This window comes from Quercus robur, chromosome 2 (genome assembly GCF_932294415.1).
Source record: "Quercus robur chromosome 2, dhQueRobu3.1, whole genome shotgun sequence".
Taxonomy (NCBI): domain Eukaryota; kingdom Viridiplantae; phylum Streptophyta; class Magnoliopsida; order Fagales; family Fagaceae; genus Quercus; species Quercus robur.
Window position 1 is genome coordinate 54,486,601 of NC_065535.1, and position 18,765 is coordinate 54,505,365.

General features: G+C 35.7%; 1 protein-coding gene across 1 annotated transcript; it reads right to left on the reverse strand.

Annotated features, from left to right (window-relative positions):
- Positions 1–4,635: 4,635 nt before the first annotated feature.
- Positions 4,636–18,559, reverse strand: LOC126714039 (transcription factor MYB1-like). Its single transcript, XM_050414027.1, has 3 exons — positions 18,297–18,559; positions 17,907–18,036; positions 4,636–5,606 (listed from the first exon to the last, which is right to left on the reverse strand). The coding sequence occupies exons 1-3, from the start codon at positions 18,421–18,423 to the stop codon at positions 5,111–5,113; spliced, it is 753 nt and encodes a 250-aa protein (XP_050269984.1). The 5' UTR covers positions 18,424–18,559; the 3' UTR covers positions 4,636–5,110.
- Positions 18,560–18,765: the final 206 nt, after the last annotated feature.

Here is an 18,765-nt window from a genome sequence, read left to right on the forward strand (position 1 = left end):
AAAGTGGAATGTCAAATGCTTAACATCGTTGGGTATTTCTTTTCTATCTCTTATATGCCAATGTATGGTTTGCTTAAAAGAAAATATGCAAAGAAAAATAAAAAGCAAAAAGAATCAAATGCTTTATACATGATTGCAAGCATGTATTCTAGGAGATGTGGGAGTTATAGGATATACCTCGAAGGTGATAGTTCCCATCAAACAGTTATGATTGTGTGTGAGTTAAAGTGATTTTCTCATATCTTAAATCATCATAACATGTAAACATTTATGTAATCTTGCGATATTTTTCACATACAACACGTAATATTCTTTGCTATTTTTGATACATGTGCAGGTACGATGTGATTTGGCCATCACAAGGAATACTTGTGTAAATGTGTGCTCACTAAACTGTCTTAATTTGTTTTTGAAATATAAAATTGGTTAGATGTGTTTAGTGTATGTATGTGTTTTGGATCTATGTGCTTAACATTTTTCTTGTTGAGAGATGATTTTGAGAGCTTAAAATATTGTTTGGATCTTTGGTTGTATAGCATGCTTGATTGCATTCATATCTGTGTTTTTCTCTCATTGAGAAACTATTTTTAAGCAATCTCGATAGCTAGGCTATCTATCGAGCCCTTTTAGCTTCTCCTTATCTCATTCTCGATAGCTTCTTGATAGATTCTTGATCCATCGATAAACTTTCTGTTTGGCCGATAGATCCTCGACAAATTCTCGATCCATCGAGGTTGGCTTTTGCTCTATAGCTGCTCGACAGCTTCTCGATCTGTCGAGATCCTCTTGCATGCATTGTTTTTGACATGTTTTGCATCTTTCTTTTATCTTGTCATCCATAGCATTTTGTTTCATTACATTTGTAAAGTTGTGATTTACAAATATGTATTTTGTTAGCTTGTATTCTGTGTCAAATTTGATTGTAATTTTATTCAATCTTGTGTACCGTGTATTTGTTGTGGGATGTGATTGTAAGGGTTGTGTGTTAGAGAGAGAGAGAGAGTGTGAAGACTTAAGCAAGTGAAGCTAGAAGACTTCTCGCGGGTGTCTCGCGACTAAGCTTCCCGCAAAGTGAAGCATGTGCCTTGCACATGACTGGAATGCGAAGAGTCTGTACAGATGGAGACAGCTGTGTCTCGCGAGTATCTCGCGGGTAAGGCCTTCCTACGAGACACCCGTGAGACATTCTATTTTGTCAGTCTGTACTGCCTGATACACACTTTTTGTACCCTCATTATATATACCCATATTACCCACAAATGAGAGAGAGAAAGTTTCTGAGAGAAAACCCTAGCTAAAACACTTGAGAGTTAGAAATTGTTATACCGACAATTCTCTACACATTTGTTTGTGGAATTTTCTCATCTCCTACCTTTCCATTTCCATATCATTGAGAGGTCAATAGCTTAAACACTTACCACACCTTTTGAGAGTGTCCAGTGAGGTTTTGGTGCTGCTGGGAAACATTGGAAGAAGCCAAGGATGGCAGATGCAACATGGAGCTTGTTGCAAGATCCGAAGAGCTAGACAAGACGCTGTTCCGAGAAGCCTTGTTGGAGTAGGAGCTTGGAGGGCTTAGGTACAGAGGGTAGATTAAGCTTGGAGGGTCTCTTGCTTACCCATGTATCCCAACTGATTGTCTAGTGGATCGATTACCGCTTGGAGGGCGGTGGAGAGGTTTTTCGTCGAGTTCTTCGGTTTCCTCTTCGATAACACGTCTCGGTGTTATCTGTGTTTGCATCTCTCTTCCCTACTCTTGTTCATTGTATTTTACCACTGTGTTGCTTTAAATATGAATTAGAGTAGCTCTCTTGCTTGTTTGCTTATGTTTACACTATTCCGCACTTAGTATTAAGTTAGTGTAAAATCAATAAAGCCGTAATTTGAATTGGGGGTCTAAACAAGCTCTTGTGTTTTCACATATTTTGAACTTTCAACATTCATGCATTTATATGGATTCCTTCTGCCCCTTTGATCATCTTTATGTTTCTTGGGTGAAGTTTTCTAGCTTCTTGTACCCTTTGTCAATCATGACAAAAAGGGGGAGAAATTGTGGTTTCTTTTTTAAGATTCTACATGTTAGGGGGAGAAATACATGCCCTTGTAAGGGGGAGTTGTATTTCATCTTGTTAGGAGGAGTGTTTACCTCATTCTTCTTGTACACCGGTCTTGTGACCATGTTTACATACATTGTGATTATCTTTGATATATATATATATATATATGATGTATGTCTTCTTTACCTATCTCTATATGTGTTGTTGTTGTTGTTGTTGTTTTTTTTTTTTTTTTTTTTTCACATGCTTCTTATTTATTGTATGCAATCTTTTTATTTCTGTTTTACACTAAGATGCCATGATGAGTTTTGTTTAAAATGTTTCAGAAATACAAGTTGTCAACCATAAACTTTCTTCTTGCAAAGTTTTTCAAGAGTTTGTGTTAGGATAGATTTTATTGTATTCAACAAGTGAGTATAAGTTGAGTGATTTATGACTTCTCTCATATGTTCATTTGTTTGTTGTGGTTTTGTCACGGATTGCCAAAGGGGAAGATTGTTAGGACATATGTAAATTATGTTAGGAACATATGTCAAATATAGAATTGGCTAATCCTTTGACAAAACTCACTTTACTTGTAATTGGGTAGATTTAGGATGTGTTTAATACTTCAAAGAACAAGAGTTCAAGTCTAGTATTGAAGTCATGCAAATCTGTCCAAGAAATAAGTGAAGAAAGACTATTCATTAAAGCTGGACAGATTCTTGACAGATGGCTATCTATCAAGGTCTCGATAGCTACTCGACAGATAGTATCTATCGAGGTTTAATGAATCTCGATAGCTTCTCAATAGATACTATCTATCGAGGTCTTGACAGTTGCTTGACAGATACTATCTATCGAGAATTACGAAATCAAAATTTTCAGATCTGATTTTCGGCCCATGCTGACATGTATGTGTAGGTTTTTTTTTTTCTCATAACCCTAGACATATATAAGGGTTATTTTAAAGGCCGTCACATATGAGAATACAAGGAGAACATATGAAAAAGGTGACCGATGCCTTATTCTCTCTAAAAGAAGCTACTGCGTCTTTGCGCCTTAGGGTTTTGTAACCAAGTGTTTCTTGATCTTCATTGTTGATGAAGTGAAGAACTTTGTAGTCAACATCTTCTTCAAGTTGGTGAGTTAGTCACGTACTGGGAGCCGTGCATCATTGGTTAGTCATGTACTGGGATCTGTGCAAAAGGGTGACGTTCATATATTGAAGAGTTCAGAGGTTCTGAAGCGGTGGAAGGTTTCTGCTGTAAGTTCATCTATGGGGATTGTAGAGTCTAGGGACAACAGTTTTGTACTGGATCTGAAACTTCTTTTTACTATAGTAGATTGCTTTTCAGGAAAGTTTTCCTCCAAGTTTTTAATTGTGAAACTAGTTTGTTTTATTGGTTTTCCTGGGTTATCATATCTTGTCTTATTTAATTTTCCGCTGTGCATGATATTGGCATGATATTGATGTTTGTTTGTTTAACACGGTTTATTTATAATAAATCTAATTAACAACTTGGGTTTAAAACTTGTTAATTCTATCAACCGGGGTCTAAATTTCCCAACACTGTTATATGGATATTAACAAGTCATTAACTCCTTAAAAAATTTTGATACTAAAATTACACATGAAATATCTCTTTAGTTACCACATATATAATGGATTAGAGCAAAATAACTTCAAATATGTTTGGAGCCTAACTTATTCATCCTAGTTTTGGATCATTCATGTTATGTTTTTAAAAATTTCATTAGTTCAATTGAAATATATTTTAATTACTTTAGTATAAAATTTGATCATTTGTATTGAAAGCAAAACTTTTTAAGAATTTCACTATGACAATGGTAAAAATGAATTTTATTTTATGAAAGATTGTCATAAAAAAAAAAAAATTGATTGAAAATACTAAACTTTTTTTTTTTTTTTTGGTGTGTATATATATATATGTGTGTAGGAAAGTTGTCTTGATAAATATATTAGTACCGCTACTTAGCCCCCAAACAAAATTGCTGGCTCTGCCCCTGATTGGCGGTGAAAATAAGCCATGAGTATGAGTTTGAACTAGAGAAAAGAAACCGATTCAAGCCATAATAAATCATGATTGTATATGTGCAATTATTTAATAAAAATGATTTGTCACGTTAGTAAAATTGTCACCTCATTCTCTCTGTCAGACAATAAAACTAATGAAAGAAGATAGAGGGAAACAATGTATTTTAACCATTTTTATCCTTATAAGATTGGAAGGGATTTTAATGCGACTTTGTTTTTTAAATACTATCATAGATTTGGCTATGAAATGCCACGTATAAACTCAAAATGGTGGTGTAAATTCAATAAAACTTTTGGAGCATTCGTCAGGAAAGAAAAACTATGTGGAGCCATGTATAAGCTAAAGGTTCTATGCAAAAGTTTATATGTAGAAGTTGGTGCATATTCTCATCTCAACAGCTATAGTCATTCCAATAGACCACAATAAATAACAAGAGGAAAGTGTAGAAAAATTATAATCGCGAACGAATTCAGTACAGGAACTGTTTGTCCTTAGCTTTACATTGGAAACATAGAGATAGACTTTAAACTGTCATAAACGCCACCTCTAGTCCTTTTATTTCATAAATCTCCACACATCCAATTAATTTGGACAATGATAATAAGGAAAAACACTGGATCAATAATAATAAGAAAAATTATATAAAGACTATTATATTAGGGGCGGTATTTGTTTTACATAGTAATATGTTTTATATAGATTCAGATCCTCTAGATTTCCTAGGATAATCCACTAAATGAATTTTCTTAAATTTTAACCATTCTTTAATGATTTAATAGTTTAGATTTTGTCATATCAGTATTCCATTAACAATAAATATTATTATATTATTTTAAGAATATTGTTAGTGGAATACTTATACATGGCAGAATCTAGACTTTCAAATCATAAAAAGAATGGTTAGGATTTAAAAAAATTTATTAGTAAAGTACTCTAGAAAATTTAGAAGATCTGAATCCGTTTTATACACAGATACGTTGTAAAACAAGTTTTTTTGGCCTTATATGATTATTCCTATTCTGCATTAAGAACCTCCCAAAGGTCCATATCAAGGGAGAAGTCACCCCAATAATTCAGGACATCCTCATCTAGAGTGTCCCCCACAACTTTTGCCTCTGGTATTATTTCCTCCGCCGAAAAGGTTTCCTTGGGCACTTCATTCAACCTGCCACATTGCGTACATGTGGCTCTCTCATCAAGTTCCCCGCAATTTGACAAGCTTTCCCACCAGTTAATCCTACTCTGCGATTGCATTGATGTTTGAGATATGTCTATGATATCTTCCTTTTTTTGAAAGCTTCCTACAATTGCAGGTTTCCCACTTAACCAAGTTAAGTTTTTGGATAAGATCCTACGTTGTGGCTTTATTAGTTTCACTTTCATCATATCTTGGGGCTTCTCTTTCAGCTTGGTGATGTGTGAACTTCCCTTTTTGAGGAGGTGTGTATTCCAATAGTTTTTCACATCATTAGCTGTTCTTCCCGGAAGTCTACCTGCAATAAGTGACCATCTATACAAAAAAAGAAAAAGGAAAAAAAAAGTTCAAATAATTTTTGATTAACTTGTAATCTGTTTACTAAAGAAGACCATGTTATCATCCATAAACAGTAAGGGAAAAAATTAGTGGCAAATGACTTTAGGTTTTTAGCGAGGGAGAGCTGTATTTAAACTAGAATCTTGCCATGTCATATTTTCATTAAATAGTACAATAGATTATTCTCTATACTATTTTATTTTTGAGTAATGTTACGAGCACAAACCATTTTACAACATTTTTACAAAATATTGATATGGTCAACCTTTTATTAGTTTTCATGTAGGCTCACCTTTTATATCTCTTTTTCATTTATCAATAATCTCTCATCACATCAGCAGTTTGTAAAATAATTTAAATCTCTAGCATTATTGTTAGGACATATGTGAATCATGTTAGGAACATATATCATTTAGAATTGGCTAATCCTATGACAAAACACATTTTACTTGTAATTAGGTAGATCTAAGATGTGTTTAATACTTCCAGAAACAAAAGTTCAAGTCCAAGTGTTAAAACCATGCAAATCTATCCAAGAAATAAGTGAAGAAGTGTTGGATTTTAAAACTCGACAGATAGTTCGACAAATAGCATCTATAGAGGTTTAAAAGGCTTGTTTAGCCCGATGCTCGATAGTTGCTTGATAGCTAACCTATCTATCGAGATTTACGAAAATCAGTTTTTCAGATCTAATTTCACACCAATTCGTGTATATTTGTTTAAGCTTTCTTTTCTCACAACCCTAAATATATATAAAGATTATTTTAAGGGCCGTCACAGTGGATGCAACTTAATGCAAAAGTTTTTCACAAGCATATTGTGACTGGAGACATATGCCCTAGTTCATCTTTCTCTTGAAGAAACTGCTGCGTTTTTATGTCGTAGGGTTTTGTAACTAAGGAGCTTCATGATCTTCATTGTGTCAATGAAATGAAGAACTTTGTAGCCAACATCATTCTCAAGTTGGTGGTTAGTCACATACTTGGATCCGTGCATTGATTGGTTAGTCACGTACTGGGAGCCATGCATTAAAAAGTAAAGATTGTCACTACAAAACAAATCCAATTGGGTATTAGGGTAAGAGTTCAACTGTAGGTTGGTATAAGGTACTGAGATTCCTTTACTGGTAATCGCTTGTTGTGATAATAATGGATTCTCGGGAATGGTGACCTTAAATTCACTTGGTGGGGTTTTGCCTAGGAGATTTTTCCCATTTGTAAAAAAATCACTGTGTTAACTTTATTTTCCGCTGCATATTAACTTAGTTGGTGATTTGTTTGTGCTACCATGCGTATTGCATGTTAATTGAATTAATTAATTAACTTGACTAATTAATTGGTTAGTTTATTACAATGGGTCAATACATTCTTGGCCTATCAAGTGGTATCAGAGCAGGCATACTCTGATTAGGGTTAATCCTTGTTGTGTGATCCATTGACCCCTATTGTCATGGCTGCAAACCGCATGAAAAGATCTTTGTTTTCAAATACATCTTGTTTTTCTATTCTCTACTTGATTGAGTGTATCAGAAAATGCAAGTCTAAAAGTTATTTGAAATCCATCATGATGATTATTGGAAAAGATCTTAGCATGACAAAGAAGAAACTAGACTGTCATAGAATGAAAATGGGTTTGTTTGAGAAGAGTGAAAGTTAAGAGTTTTGTTCATAAATGGTAGATGAGAGAAAACACCATTCCTACTGATTTGTCATCTAAGCATGAGGTGTGCTTTATGATGAAGTCTGCATTTAAGGTTATGGACATGTGTTTATTGTACCTTGATAGCGGTTGCTTAAGACACATGACTGGAGACCGATCTCTCTTTAAGGTTTTCGAGTCTAAGAAAGGTGGTAATGTCACTTTTGGTGATTGGAGCAAATCACAGATTAAAGGAAAGGAAACCATCTTTCTACCTGGACTGCCAGACATTGCAAATGTGCTATATGTAAAAGGTCTAAGAGTGAACCTGTTGAGCATAAGTCAGATATGTGATTAAGAATTTATGGTGCTGTTCTCAAAAGGGAAATGCCTTGTGTTGAATGAGTCTGGAAAGAAACTCATAAGTGGTGTTTGCATTCTAGAAAATTGTTATGGTTTGGTCCATGATGCTGATATTGTGTGCAATAGCATTCATTTGCCAAATGAAGATCTATGGCACCAAAGAATGGGACATGCTAGTTACAAACATATTTCAATTGTATCTAAGCATGAATCAATTTTGGGGATACCAAAGCTCAGTAGAGTAAACAATATCATGTGTGGATCGTGTCAGCTTGGGAAATAGATGAAAGCCAAACATCTAGGCACTCAAACATCCACTACATCTAGACCATTGGAGCTACTACATTTAGATCTAATGGGTCCAATTAGAATTAAGTCTCTTGGTGGGAAGAGATATATCATGGTTATGGTAGATGACTTCACTAGGTACACTTGGGTCATTCTCCTAAGATCCAAGTCAGATGCTCTTGAGAACATTGAAGCCTTGTGCACAAGATTGCAAAATGAGAAGAGCTTAAAGATTGATTGAATTCGAAGTGACCACAGTAAAGAATTCAAGAACTCTTACATGGAGTCCTTTTGCACTAGATCAGATATATCTCAAGAATTCTCTGCTCTTATTACTCCTCAGCAGAATGGTGTAGTAGAAAGAAAGAACAGTGTTATTTAGGAGATGGCTAGAGCCATGTTGCACAACAAGGATGTGGCTAGAAACTTGTGGGGAGAAGCCGTCAACACTACGTGTCATACGGTTAATAGGGTGTATTTCAGACCTGGTACCAAGAAGACTCCATATGAGTTATGGAAGGGAAGGAAGCCAAATGTTGAGTATTTCAGAATCTTTGGAAATACTTGTTTCATTCTTAAGGACAAAGAGAATGTGGGAAAATTTGACTCCCGAAATGATGAAGGAATATTTCTAGGGTACTCCTTTACAAGCAAGGCTTATCGGGTATACAACAAGAGAACCAAGAAGGTGATGAAAACTTTAATTGTTGTGATCGATGAAGCTTCAAAGTCTAGTTTCGAGAAAATTAGTGAGGAAATCTCCAAAGAAATTCTTCCAGAGCCTAAAGATGTTCAAGAGCCCGTATCTCCAAGTACTCTCGACACTCCAAGTATTGTAGAAGGTTCAACAGACATATCTACCTCACCTAACTTTGAATCCCATGAAGAGAAAGGACCTTCCGTCAGAATTAAGTTGAATCATCTTCCTGAAGTTATTGTGGGAAACATGAATGAACCTACACTAAAGAAGCATACAGTTGATAAATGTGTTGCTAACTTTGTGTCATATTCTTGTTATTTGTTGCAGGTTGAACCCACCAAGGTTGAGGAAGCTCTTCAGGATGAAAGCTGGGTTGAGGCTTTGCATGATGAACTGCTTCAGTTTCAAAAGAATGATATCTAGACTCTAGTACCTAGACCAGAAGGCGAGCACATCATTTGCACAAAGTGGATCTTCCGCAACAAGACTGATGAGGAGGGTAATGTAATCCGCAATAAGGCTCATCTTATGGCTCAAGGATACTCTCAAATGGAATGAGTAGACTATGATGAGACATTTGCTCCAGTAGCCCGTATGGAGTCCATCAGGATTCTCCTAGCCTTGGCATGTCACTTGAAGTTCAAGCTTTACCAAATGGATGTAAAGACTTCTTTCTTAAATGAGTTCCTTAAAGAAGATGTCTATGCGGCTCAACCAAAAGGATTCATTGATCCATACTTTAAGGATTCATTGATCCATACTTTTCGGATCATGTGTTATACCTAAAGAAAGTACTCTACGGATTAAAGCAAGCCCCCAGAGCTTGGTATGATCTGTTCACACAATACTTGGTGTCACATGGGTTCACAAGAAGAAAAGCTGATTAAACTCTCTTCATCAAAAGGGAAGACGACGAATTGATAGTTTCTCAAGTCTATGTTGATGATATCATCTTCGGGTCGACTAAGGATGAACTTGCTCATAGTTTCTCCAAACTTATGCAGGTCGAGTTCGAGATGAGCATGATTGGAGAGTTGAATCACTTCCTTGGGTTGCAAATTTGTCAGCAAAAGTCAGGTATATTCCTATCTCAATCTAAATATGCTAAAAATCTTGTGAAAAAGCTTGGTTTGGAATCTGCTAGTTCTATTTGAACCCCTATGAGCCCAAATGTTAAACTCACTATTGATTTATTAGGTAAATGTGTTGATTCATCTTTATATAGAAGCATGATAGGTAGTTTTCTTTACCTTACTACTAGTAGACCTGACATTAGTTATAGTGTGAGAGTGTGTGCTAAATATCAGGCTAATCCCAAAGAGTCTCATATGATTGTTTTGAAAAGAATCATAAAATATGTCAAAACCACTGCTGACTTTGGTGTGTGGTATAGCAAGGACACAGATGATGTCTTATCTGGGTATTTTGACACAGATTGGGTTGAGAATATTGATGAGAGAAAGAGTACATCGGGGGGTTGTTTCTATGTGGGTAATAATCTTGTCTCCTAGATGAGTAAAAAGTAGAATTCCATCTATTTATCCACTGTAGAGACTGAATACATTGCTGCCAGTAGCTGCTGCACCCAACTTCTATGGATGCAAAAACTCCTCCTTAATTATGGTATTCGTCAAGAACATCTTACCATCTATTGTGATAATACCAGTGCCATAAACATCTCTAAGAATCCTGTTCAACATTCTTGAACTAAACACATAGAGATTTGAGATCACTTCATTCGGGAGCTTGTCGAAGATGGTACTCTCACTCTTGAGTTCATTCACACTGATGATCAGAAGGCTGATTTTTTTCACCAAACCTCTTGATAGCAAACAGTTTGAATTCTTTTTCCAAAATATTGGTGTTATCTCCATGGATTGATCTCCTCTTCTCCTCCTCCTTCCTCATGCATTTGCATATAGTTTTATGCTTTGCTTTGCTTAACATGTTTTTGTTTATTTGTTTTCAGTTTTGATTTATTTTGTTTTTCATAAAAAAAAAAATTGTAAAATCAGAAAAATACAAAAAGAGTGTGTGTTTTGTGTACATTGGTACTTGTGTATCTTGGATAGCCATTGAAACAAAATTTTCTAAACTTTGTATCTTTTGTAGCTTAGATGAGTATCTCTATGCACAATTAAGCAAGTGAGCTTTATGGCTCATGTTTGTGATGAGTTAGATTAAGTAATTTCTTGTACTTAACACCCGTATCACTCTTTTTGACGGGAATGACTAGAAAATCCTAAGATAAAGGCATAAATAACCATCTCACCATTGTTGCTCGCCAATCATGAAATGACATTTGTATGCTTTGGCATAGGAAAAGTGTAATGTTAAAAACTTAACATAATTGGGTTTTTTTTTTCTCTGTTATATGCCCATGCATGATATGCTTAACAAAAGAAAATATGCAAAGAAAAATAAAAAGAAAATAGAATCAAAATGTTTTATATATGATTGCAGGCGTGTCTTCTAGGAGATGTGTGAGTTATAGGATGTACCTCGTAGGTGATAGTCACCATCAAGCAGTTATGATTGTGTGTGAGTTAAAGTAATTTTCTTATATCTCAAATTGTCATAACATGTAGACACTCATGCAATCTTGCGATATTTTTCATACACAACACGCAATATTCTTTGCTACCCTTGATGCATGTACAGGTATAATGTGATTTAGCCATCACAAGGAATACATGTGTTAATGTATGCTTACTAAACTGTCATGACTTGTTTTTGAAATATAAAACTGGTTAGACTCGTTTAGTGTGTGTGTGTGTGTGTGTGTTTTGGATCTAAATGCTTGACATTTTCTTATTGAGAGATGTTTTTGAGAGCTTAAAATGTTGTTTGGATCTTTGGTTGAGTAACATGCTTAATTGCATTCATATCTATATTTTTCTCTTCTTTGAAATACTATTTTTGAGCAATCTCGACAGCTTCTCGATACCTCTCGATAGTTAGGCTATCTATTGAGCCTCTTGATCTTCCTTTCTCGACAGCTATTATCGCAATTTTGATCCATCGAAATTTTTGAGAATTTGTCTCGATAGCTTCTCGACAACTTCTTGATCCATTAAGGAAGTTTCTATATGCTCGATAGCTTCTCGATCCATCGAGGTCACTTTGCTGTGGACACCTCTCGATAGCTCCTCAATAGCTACATATGGCGAGATTTAAATCTCGACACCTCTCGATCCATCGAGAATCGTGATTTCCTATATATAGCCTCAGCTCAATTTTTCTCTCATTTTTCTCAATCTCTCTCGATTGTTTCTGACTCTTTACCTCCCCAAACACCCTTCTTTCACTCTAAACCTCTTCCCTACTCAATCTTTGGCCTCAAGGGTGATTTCTTACTTTGGTATGATCTTCTTTCTCACATTTAATCATGCATTTCGTCCTTTTGACCTAACTTTTGGGTTTTTTTGATAAATTTTAGGGTTTTTCAAAATTGATAAGGTTTTTGCAAAATTTGTGGGTTGGGTTTTGTTTAAATGATCTTAAATGTTCGTGCATTGCATCATATTTGCATTTTAACAATGAATCATGCATTTTAGATGTGTGTTTACTATGTTGAAATCATGAGTGTTGGTAGGATTGGATTGGGCTGAGCCCATGATATTTTTACTTTTGCATGTCACATGTTCATGCATTTTTAATACATATGTTCCATTTTTTTTCTCTATCTTCTTGATATTGATTTGTGTTGGTACTTTTCTCTCTCTCTCTCTCTCGGTTAGTTGCTTTATGGCACCTAAACGTAAGTTTGCTCCGTCCCGGAACCCTCTTCTTTCCAGGGCATCTACTTCTGATTCTACCCCCTCTCACGTTCAGTTCCGTGATGAGAAGGCCTGTATGGACTTCTCGAAGACCTTTTCTCGATGAGGCATTCATTCGGAACGCCAAGTCATCCTATCGGATTTTTCTGATACTGTCGTTCCCACTATCATCTACAATAGGGGTTGGAAGTCACTTTGTGGCGTCCCGGTTACTTGTCCCTCCATAATCATACAGGAGTTTTACTCCAACATGCACGAATTTGATTATTCTGTACCTCATTTCTTCATTCGTGTTAGGGTACGCGCATTGTAGTCACTCCGGATCTTATATCTAAGGTGCTACACGTATCGAGGGTAGCGCATCCTGACTACCCCAACTGTGATCGTCTTAGGACTGTGTCCAATGACAAACTTTTGTCTCTCTTCTGTGAGACACCTTCATCTTGGGGTGACCATTAAAACACCCCTTGCTCGGACTTTGCAAAAGGTTCGAGGTTTCCTAACATGGTGATGACATTTGTTCTCCATCCTTTGTCTCACTACAAATCCATTACTGAGCCTCATGCTCGATTTTTGTTATCCCTACTTGAGGGACTCGCTATTGACTTTCCCTTTTACTTCATGCTTTCCCTTATAGATGTTGAGAAGAATACAGCGACTCGTGATAAGCTAATTTTTTGTTCGGCTATCACGCAGATTCTCCGCCATACATTTGTCTCATATCCTGAGTCTACACACTTCTCTGTCATGTGTACCATAGATGCAGCGATCGTTCATTGGAGCGAGGCCCAGCTTCGACTGAAGCGGCCACCGACCGAGACGGCGACTCCTCCTACTTCTTTCGCTCCATCCACATCCGCTCCTTCTTCTTTTGTGGGTGGTGTGATCCTCGAGGCGGTTATGGCGCAGCTTCAGTGCATGGATGCCCGCCTTGACACACTTAGTGATGAGTTGTGTCAGGTGAACTCCCGTGTCGGTCGTATTACACGATGGCAGGCTCGCCTTGGTGGCTTCGTGGCATCTCCCTCTCCTTCTCCAGAGGCATCTGAGGACGAGGATAATGATGGTGACTCCGACGATGACGATGATGATAAGGATGAGGATGCTAGCTCTTCCGGTGACGATGAGATGACTGCTTGAGTTACTTGCCCTTTGTCATTCGTGACAAAAAGGAGGAGTAGTTTTGGGTATGAGAGAAGTCATATTCTTAGGGAAAGAGTTAGTATAGGAGATACTTTTGTTAGGGGAAGTGTTTTCCTTTTGAGGGATGTAGTGAGGACTTTTTGTATCTTTTCTTTTCTTTACTTTTTAGATACATTATTCTTACTTTGTGATGGCAAACCTTGTATTCATTTTGATATATATATATATATATATATATATATATTTATATTGAGGTTGTTATTACATTTTTTCACCTATCTCTTCATGTGTTGTTTCTTTTCTCTCTTTATGCGCATGCTTCTTATTTATTGTATACAATTTTTGACATTTTTGCTTCATACTAAGATGCCGTGATGAGTTTTGTTTAAAGTGTTTCAGAAATACAGGTTATCAAAGTCTTTCTTGCCATGAAATCTCTTCTTGCAAATTTTTTCAAGAGTTTGTGTTAGGTTTTAGATTTTATTGTATTCAATAAGTGACTATGAGTTGAGTGATTTATGACTTCTTTCATATGTTCATTTGTTATGGTTTTGTCACGGATTGCCAAAGAGGAAGATTGTTAGGATATATGTGAATCATTTTAGGAACATATGTCATTTAGAATTGGTTAATCCTATGACAAGATGCACTTTACTTCTAATTGGGTAGATCTAGGATGTGTTTGATATTTCAAGGAACAAGAGTTCAAGTCTAAGTGTTAAAGCCATGCAAATCTGTCCAAGAAACAAGTGAAGAAGTGCTAGATTTTAAAACTCGACAGATAGCATCTATCGAAGTTTAAAAGGCTTGTTTAGCCCAATGCTCGACAACTGCTCGATAGATAATCTATCTATCAAGATTTACGAAAATCAGTTTTTCAGATCTGATTTCACACTAATTCGTGTATATTTGTTTAGGTTTCTTTCCTCACAACCCTAAACATATATAAGGATTATTTTAAGAGCCGTCACAGCGGATGCAATTTAATGCAAAAGTTTTTCACAAGCATATTATGATCGGAGACATATGCCCTAGTTCATCTTTCTCTTGAAGAAGCTGCTGCGTTTGTACACTGTAAAGTTTTGTAACAAAAGAGTTTTGTGATCTTCATCGTGTCGATGAACTGAAGAACTTTGCAGCCAACATCATTCTTAAGTTGGTGGTTAGTTACATACTTGGATCCGTGTAGCGATTCGTTAGTCACGTATTAGAAGCCGTGCATTGAAAATGAGAGAATGTCACAACAAAACAAGTCCAATTGGGTATTGGGGTAAGGGTTCAACTGAAGGTTAGTATAATGTACTTGTATTCTTTTACTTGTAACCGCTTGTTGTGATAATAGTGGATTCTCGGGAGTGGTGACCTTAAATTCATCTGGTTGGATTTTGCCTTAGAGGTTTTCCCTATTTGTAAACAAATTACCATGTCAACTTTATTTTCCGCTGCATGTTAACTTAGTTGGTGATTTATTTGTGCTACCACGCGTATTACATGTTAATTGAATTAATTGATTAACTAGACTAATTAATTGGTTAGTTTATTACAAGAGATCAATACATTCTTGGCCTATCAATTATTTTTTATTTTGTTAAGAATCATATTCTTCGATTAGTGTGAGCACACAGAGGAGATGAGAAACAAGAGCAAATGTCTCTTCATAATCCCATTTTTTCTATATGAACCACTTAATTGGAATATATGGCTCAAAAAAAAAAAAAAAAAAACTATCAAAATGAATCTTGATTTTTATTTTTTTATTTTTATGCCTATTGACGTCCAATAGCAGATTTCCCTAGATCTACATCAACCAAACAATATGTATGAGTCTTTCCAAGTGCACTGAACTCCTTTTTCATTGCTCGTGGTTATGATTAATTGGAGAAGGTAATCTATTCATTGTGTGAACATCATCGGGTATCAACCCGCCTTCAAAAAATTGTAGGAAGTGATGTAGACAGGGTGAGAGTTGTAACGATATCTAAAATGTGTTTTTGACTTGACCATTCTGTCCTAATGTTTTAGGACATGAGGATTAGGAAGGATACCAGATTGTTCGAGGATTAGCCGTTTTAGCTATATAATGATAAATGTCAAGGAACCCATAGGACTATTAATTAAAAAAAAATATTCATGTATGGCGAGAGAAATTTATTTACTTATTTATTGCAAGGGAATTCGTCAAGATCAAATGGCAAAATAACATGACCCCTACGGTAGTCTTCGGCCTATTTTGTTATCGTTTTGAGTCAATTTTTGTTGTTATTTGGACTATTTTATACTTTAAGGGGCCCAATTTAATTTTTTAAGGCTCAAATTCTAAATCAACCTTAAATATATACTCCCTCCGTCCCACTTTTTTTGTTCTCTATTTCATTTTGAGATGTCCCAAAATATTGTCTTATTTCTAAAAATAAAAGTCATTAATTTACTAATATTCTTATTATACCCCTATTAATTTACTAATTCAATTTTTTGATAATTTTTTTTTAAGAATAGTTTTGGAAACTTATACATTTTTAAAAGGTAGACAATATAATAAATGATGTTCCCTTAAAAAGTTTGACTTTTCAAACAGGACAAAAAAAGTGGGACAAATGGAGTAATTTTTTTTCCTAAACCATAGGAGGTCCAAGGCCCCCTTGGACCAATATTTGGCTCTGTCCCCAATCTCTAAGCTAAGAAAAAACATTACCATTAATTTAAATGTAACAGACATCATCACCACCTAGAGAAATCCAAAATTTAAATCCCCCTCTTCTAGTGTACTACCTCCATCCCACTTTGTTTGTCCTCTATTCCATTTTAGGATGTCCCAAAATATTGTCTTGTTTCTAAAAATAAAAGTCATTAATTTGCTAATGTTCCTCTTATACCCCTATTTTATTTTCAAAACTATTTGAAAAGAAAACCAGCAAATTCAATTTTTTGATAAATTTATTTAATCGTAGTTTTGGAAACTTATACAATTTTTAAAAGGTAGACAAGACAATAAGTGATGTTCTCTTAAAAAGTTTGATTTTTCAAACAGAACAAACAAAGTGGGGCAGATGGAGTAATTTTTTTTTTTTAAAGCATCACCATTAATAATTATAGTTGTTGTCCGCATAGTTATGATGACATCTTTTCGCTTCCTTCTCCTCTAACAAAGAGCTCTAAAGAAAACTCCAAAGACAGAGAGAGCTTGGAATTAGTTGTCCTAGTTTTCACCCAAATTATAAATGAATTAATCTTTGGTTCTATGGTTCTTGTATCTTCAGTAAGCTGTAGTTGTCTTAAAGAGCATTCATATCCGGGCTGCCAAATGCCAAATGTAAACATATTTTAGCATTAAAGCCCAATTTATCTCAACATCCGGAAGTGAAAACATGAAAAATTATAAATTTTTTTGGCATAGTGCTACAGTATATATGATGGTACTGTAATACTATGCTAAAAGTAATATCCATATTTTATTCTTGGTTTTCTCTCTTATCTCTCTCTGTTTCTCACTTCCCTCTCATCTCATCTCATCTTAGCCTCCCTCCCTCACTCTCTTCCCACCCTTTCTATCTCAGTCTCTCTATCCTTCCTCATTCTCAGATTGGAGCTTAGTTTTTTTTTTTTTTTTTGGAGAACCAAACGGTCCTCACTCTCAAATCGGCATGGAGCTTAGATCAGTGTGGATTGTGAGATATCTCCATTGAGTGAAACGGAAAACAAATCGGTAAGTTGTGGTTTGGGTAAGTGATTGTTTTGATTTGGTATTTGTTGGGTGTGGTTTTTGGTTTGATTTGGGCATGACTGGAGCTGGGTGTGTGCTGTGATGTGTGCGTGGGTTTGGATTGGCAGATATCATAGTGGCGTGTGTTTGGATCGACGGAGATCGAAGATCGTGCTGTGATGTGTGTTGTGTGTGTGTGACTTCATCGGTGTGAAATATTGGTTTTGGTTTTGGTTTGTTGGTGTGCTGTGTGTGTGGTTTTGGTTTTGGTTTGATGGTCCTGTGGGTGGTGTTGGGATATGTGGGGGTGACTGTGTGTTGATGGTGGCATGGTGGCTATGGGGGTAACTGTGTGATGAACTATTTTGGTTTTATTTGTTGTGGCCGATGCTAGAGTCTAAGGGAGAAAGAGAGGAAAAGGTAGAGAAAAAAAGAAATAGTAAAAAAAAATATATATATATATATATATAAAGAATATTTAAATAAAATGGAAAAAAAAAAAATTAGAGTTTTGGAATGTCAGATGTGTTATAAAATGGTTCTGTATAATTAATAAAGTAGCTTTTTTAGATGGTAAAATAGAATAGGATAATATTCCTGGTACGAATGCTCTTACTAATGACATTTTGTGTTTGGAGTTACTACTATTTGCTAGCGAGACTTGCCTGTTACCTAGCAGCTTATGGAGCCTGAGCATAAGATCAACTTCGTCTGCAGCGAAGTTTCCTCTCTTGATACTTGGCTTCAGGTAGTTCAACCACCTCAGTCTGCAGCTTTTCCTACATCTATTTAAGCCTGCAAAATGCATGAAACAAATTTACTAAAAAAATAAGAAGCTTCGCAACAATTCTGATGTGGCATATTGTGAGTTGTTACTTCTATTATTTTTACATAAACCACCACAATAAACCACATCAAGATTGTAACAGAAATTGTGTTCACGGATTTTCTCATGAACTAGAGAAAAAGACAGAAGAGACATAAACAAAAGGAACTTGGTTTACCAAAGAAAAAAGAGAAATCAATCTCACTCACTCTATATTCTAGAATAATACCTGCACTGACAGGAACCAGGTGCCATTTTCCTTCACCGTACTTCTCAATGCATTGCTTAAGTCGAATATCTTCCTCCCCAGTCCATGCACCTTTTTTCACACTGAAAGAGCCTTCCATGTTTAACATTTCCTCCCAAATGGAGGTATAAAAGGCACGTTGTAAAGTGGCAGTCTTCTCTTAGTAAAAAGCGAAGTAATTAAGTTCACGTGGGTTACACTTTTCTTTTTCTGGCATGCGCTTGAATCAGCTGGTCAGTTATGTATCCTTTTATATCTATACTGTAGACATCACAGTTAGCAGAGTTCCTATATTTAAAAATCTATTAAGGTTGACGTGCGTCCCCGATATTCACAACTTTCATGTGTTCCAGGCTTCGCCACGAGGTGTGTTGGGGGTTGTTGTGGTGCCACATGCGATGGGGTTGGAAACTCACGTTAAACATTATATATAATTTCTTCCTAATGGTTA

Coding starts and splice junctions, on each gene's coding strand:
- LOC126714039 (XM_050414027.1), bottom strand. CDS start 18,423: ATGTTAAACATGGAAGGCTCTTTCAGTGTGAAAAAAGGTGCATGGACT. Junction 18,037..18,296: donor CCTGGTTCCTGTCAGTGCAG/GTATTATTCTAG, acceptor TGCATTTTGCAG/GCTTAAATAGATGTAGGAAA. Junction 5,607..17,906: donor CATAAGCTGCTAGGTAACAG/GCAAGTCTCGCT, acceptor TTTTTTGTATAG/ATGGTCACTTATTGCAGGTA.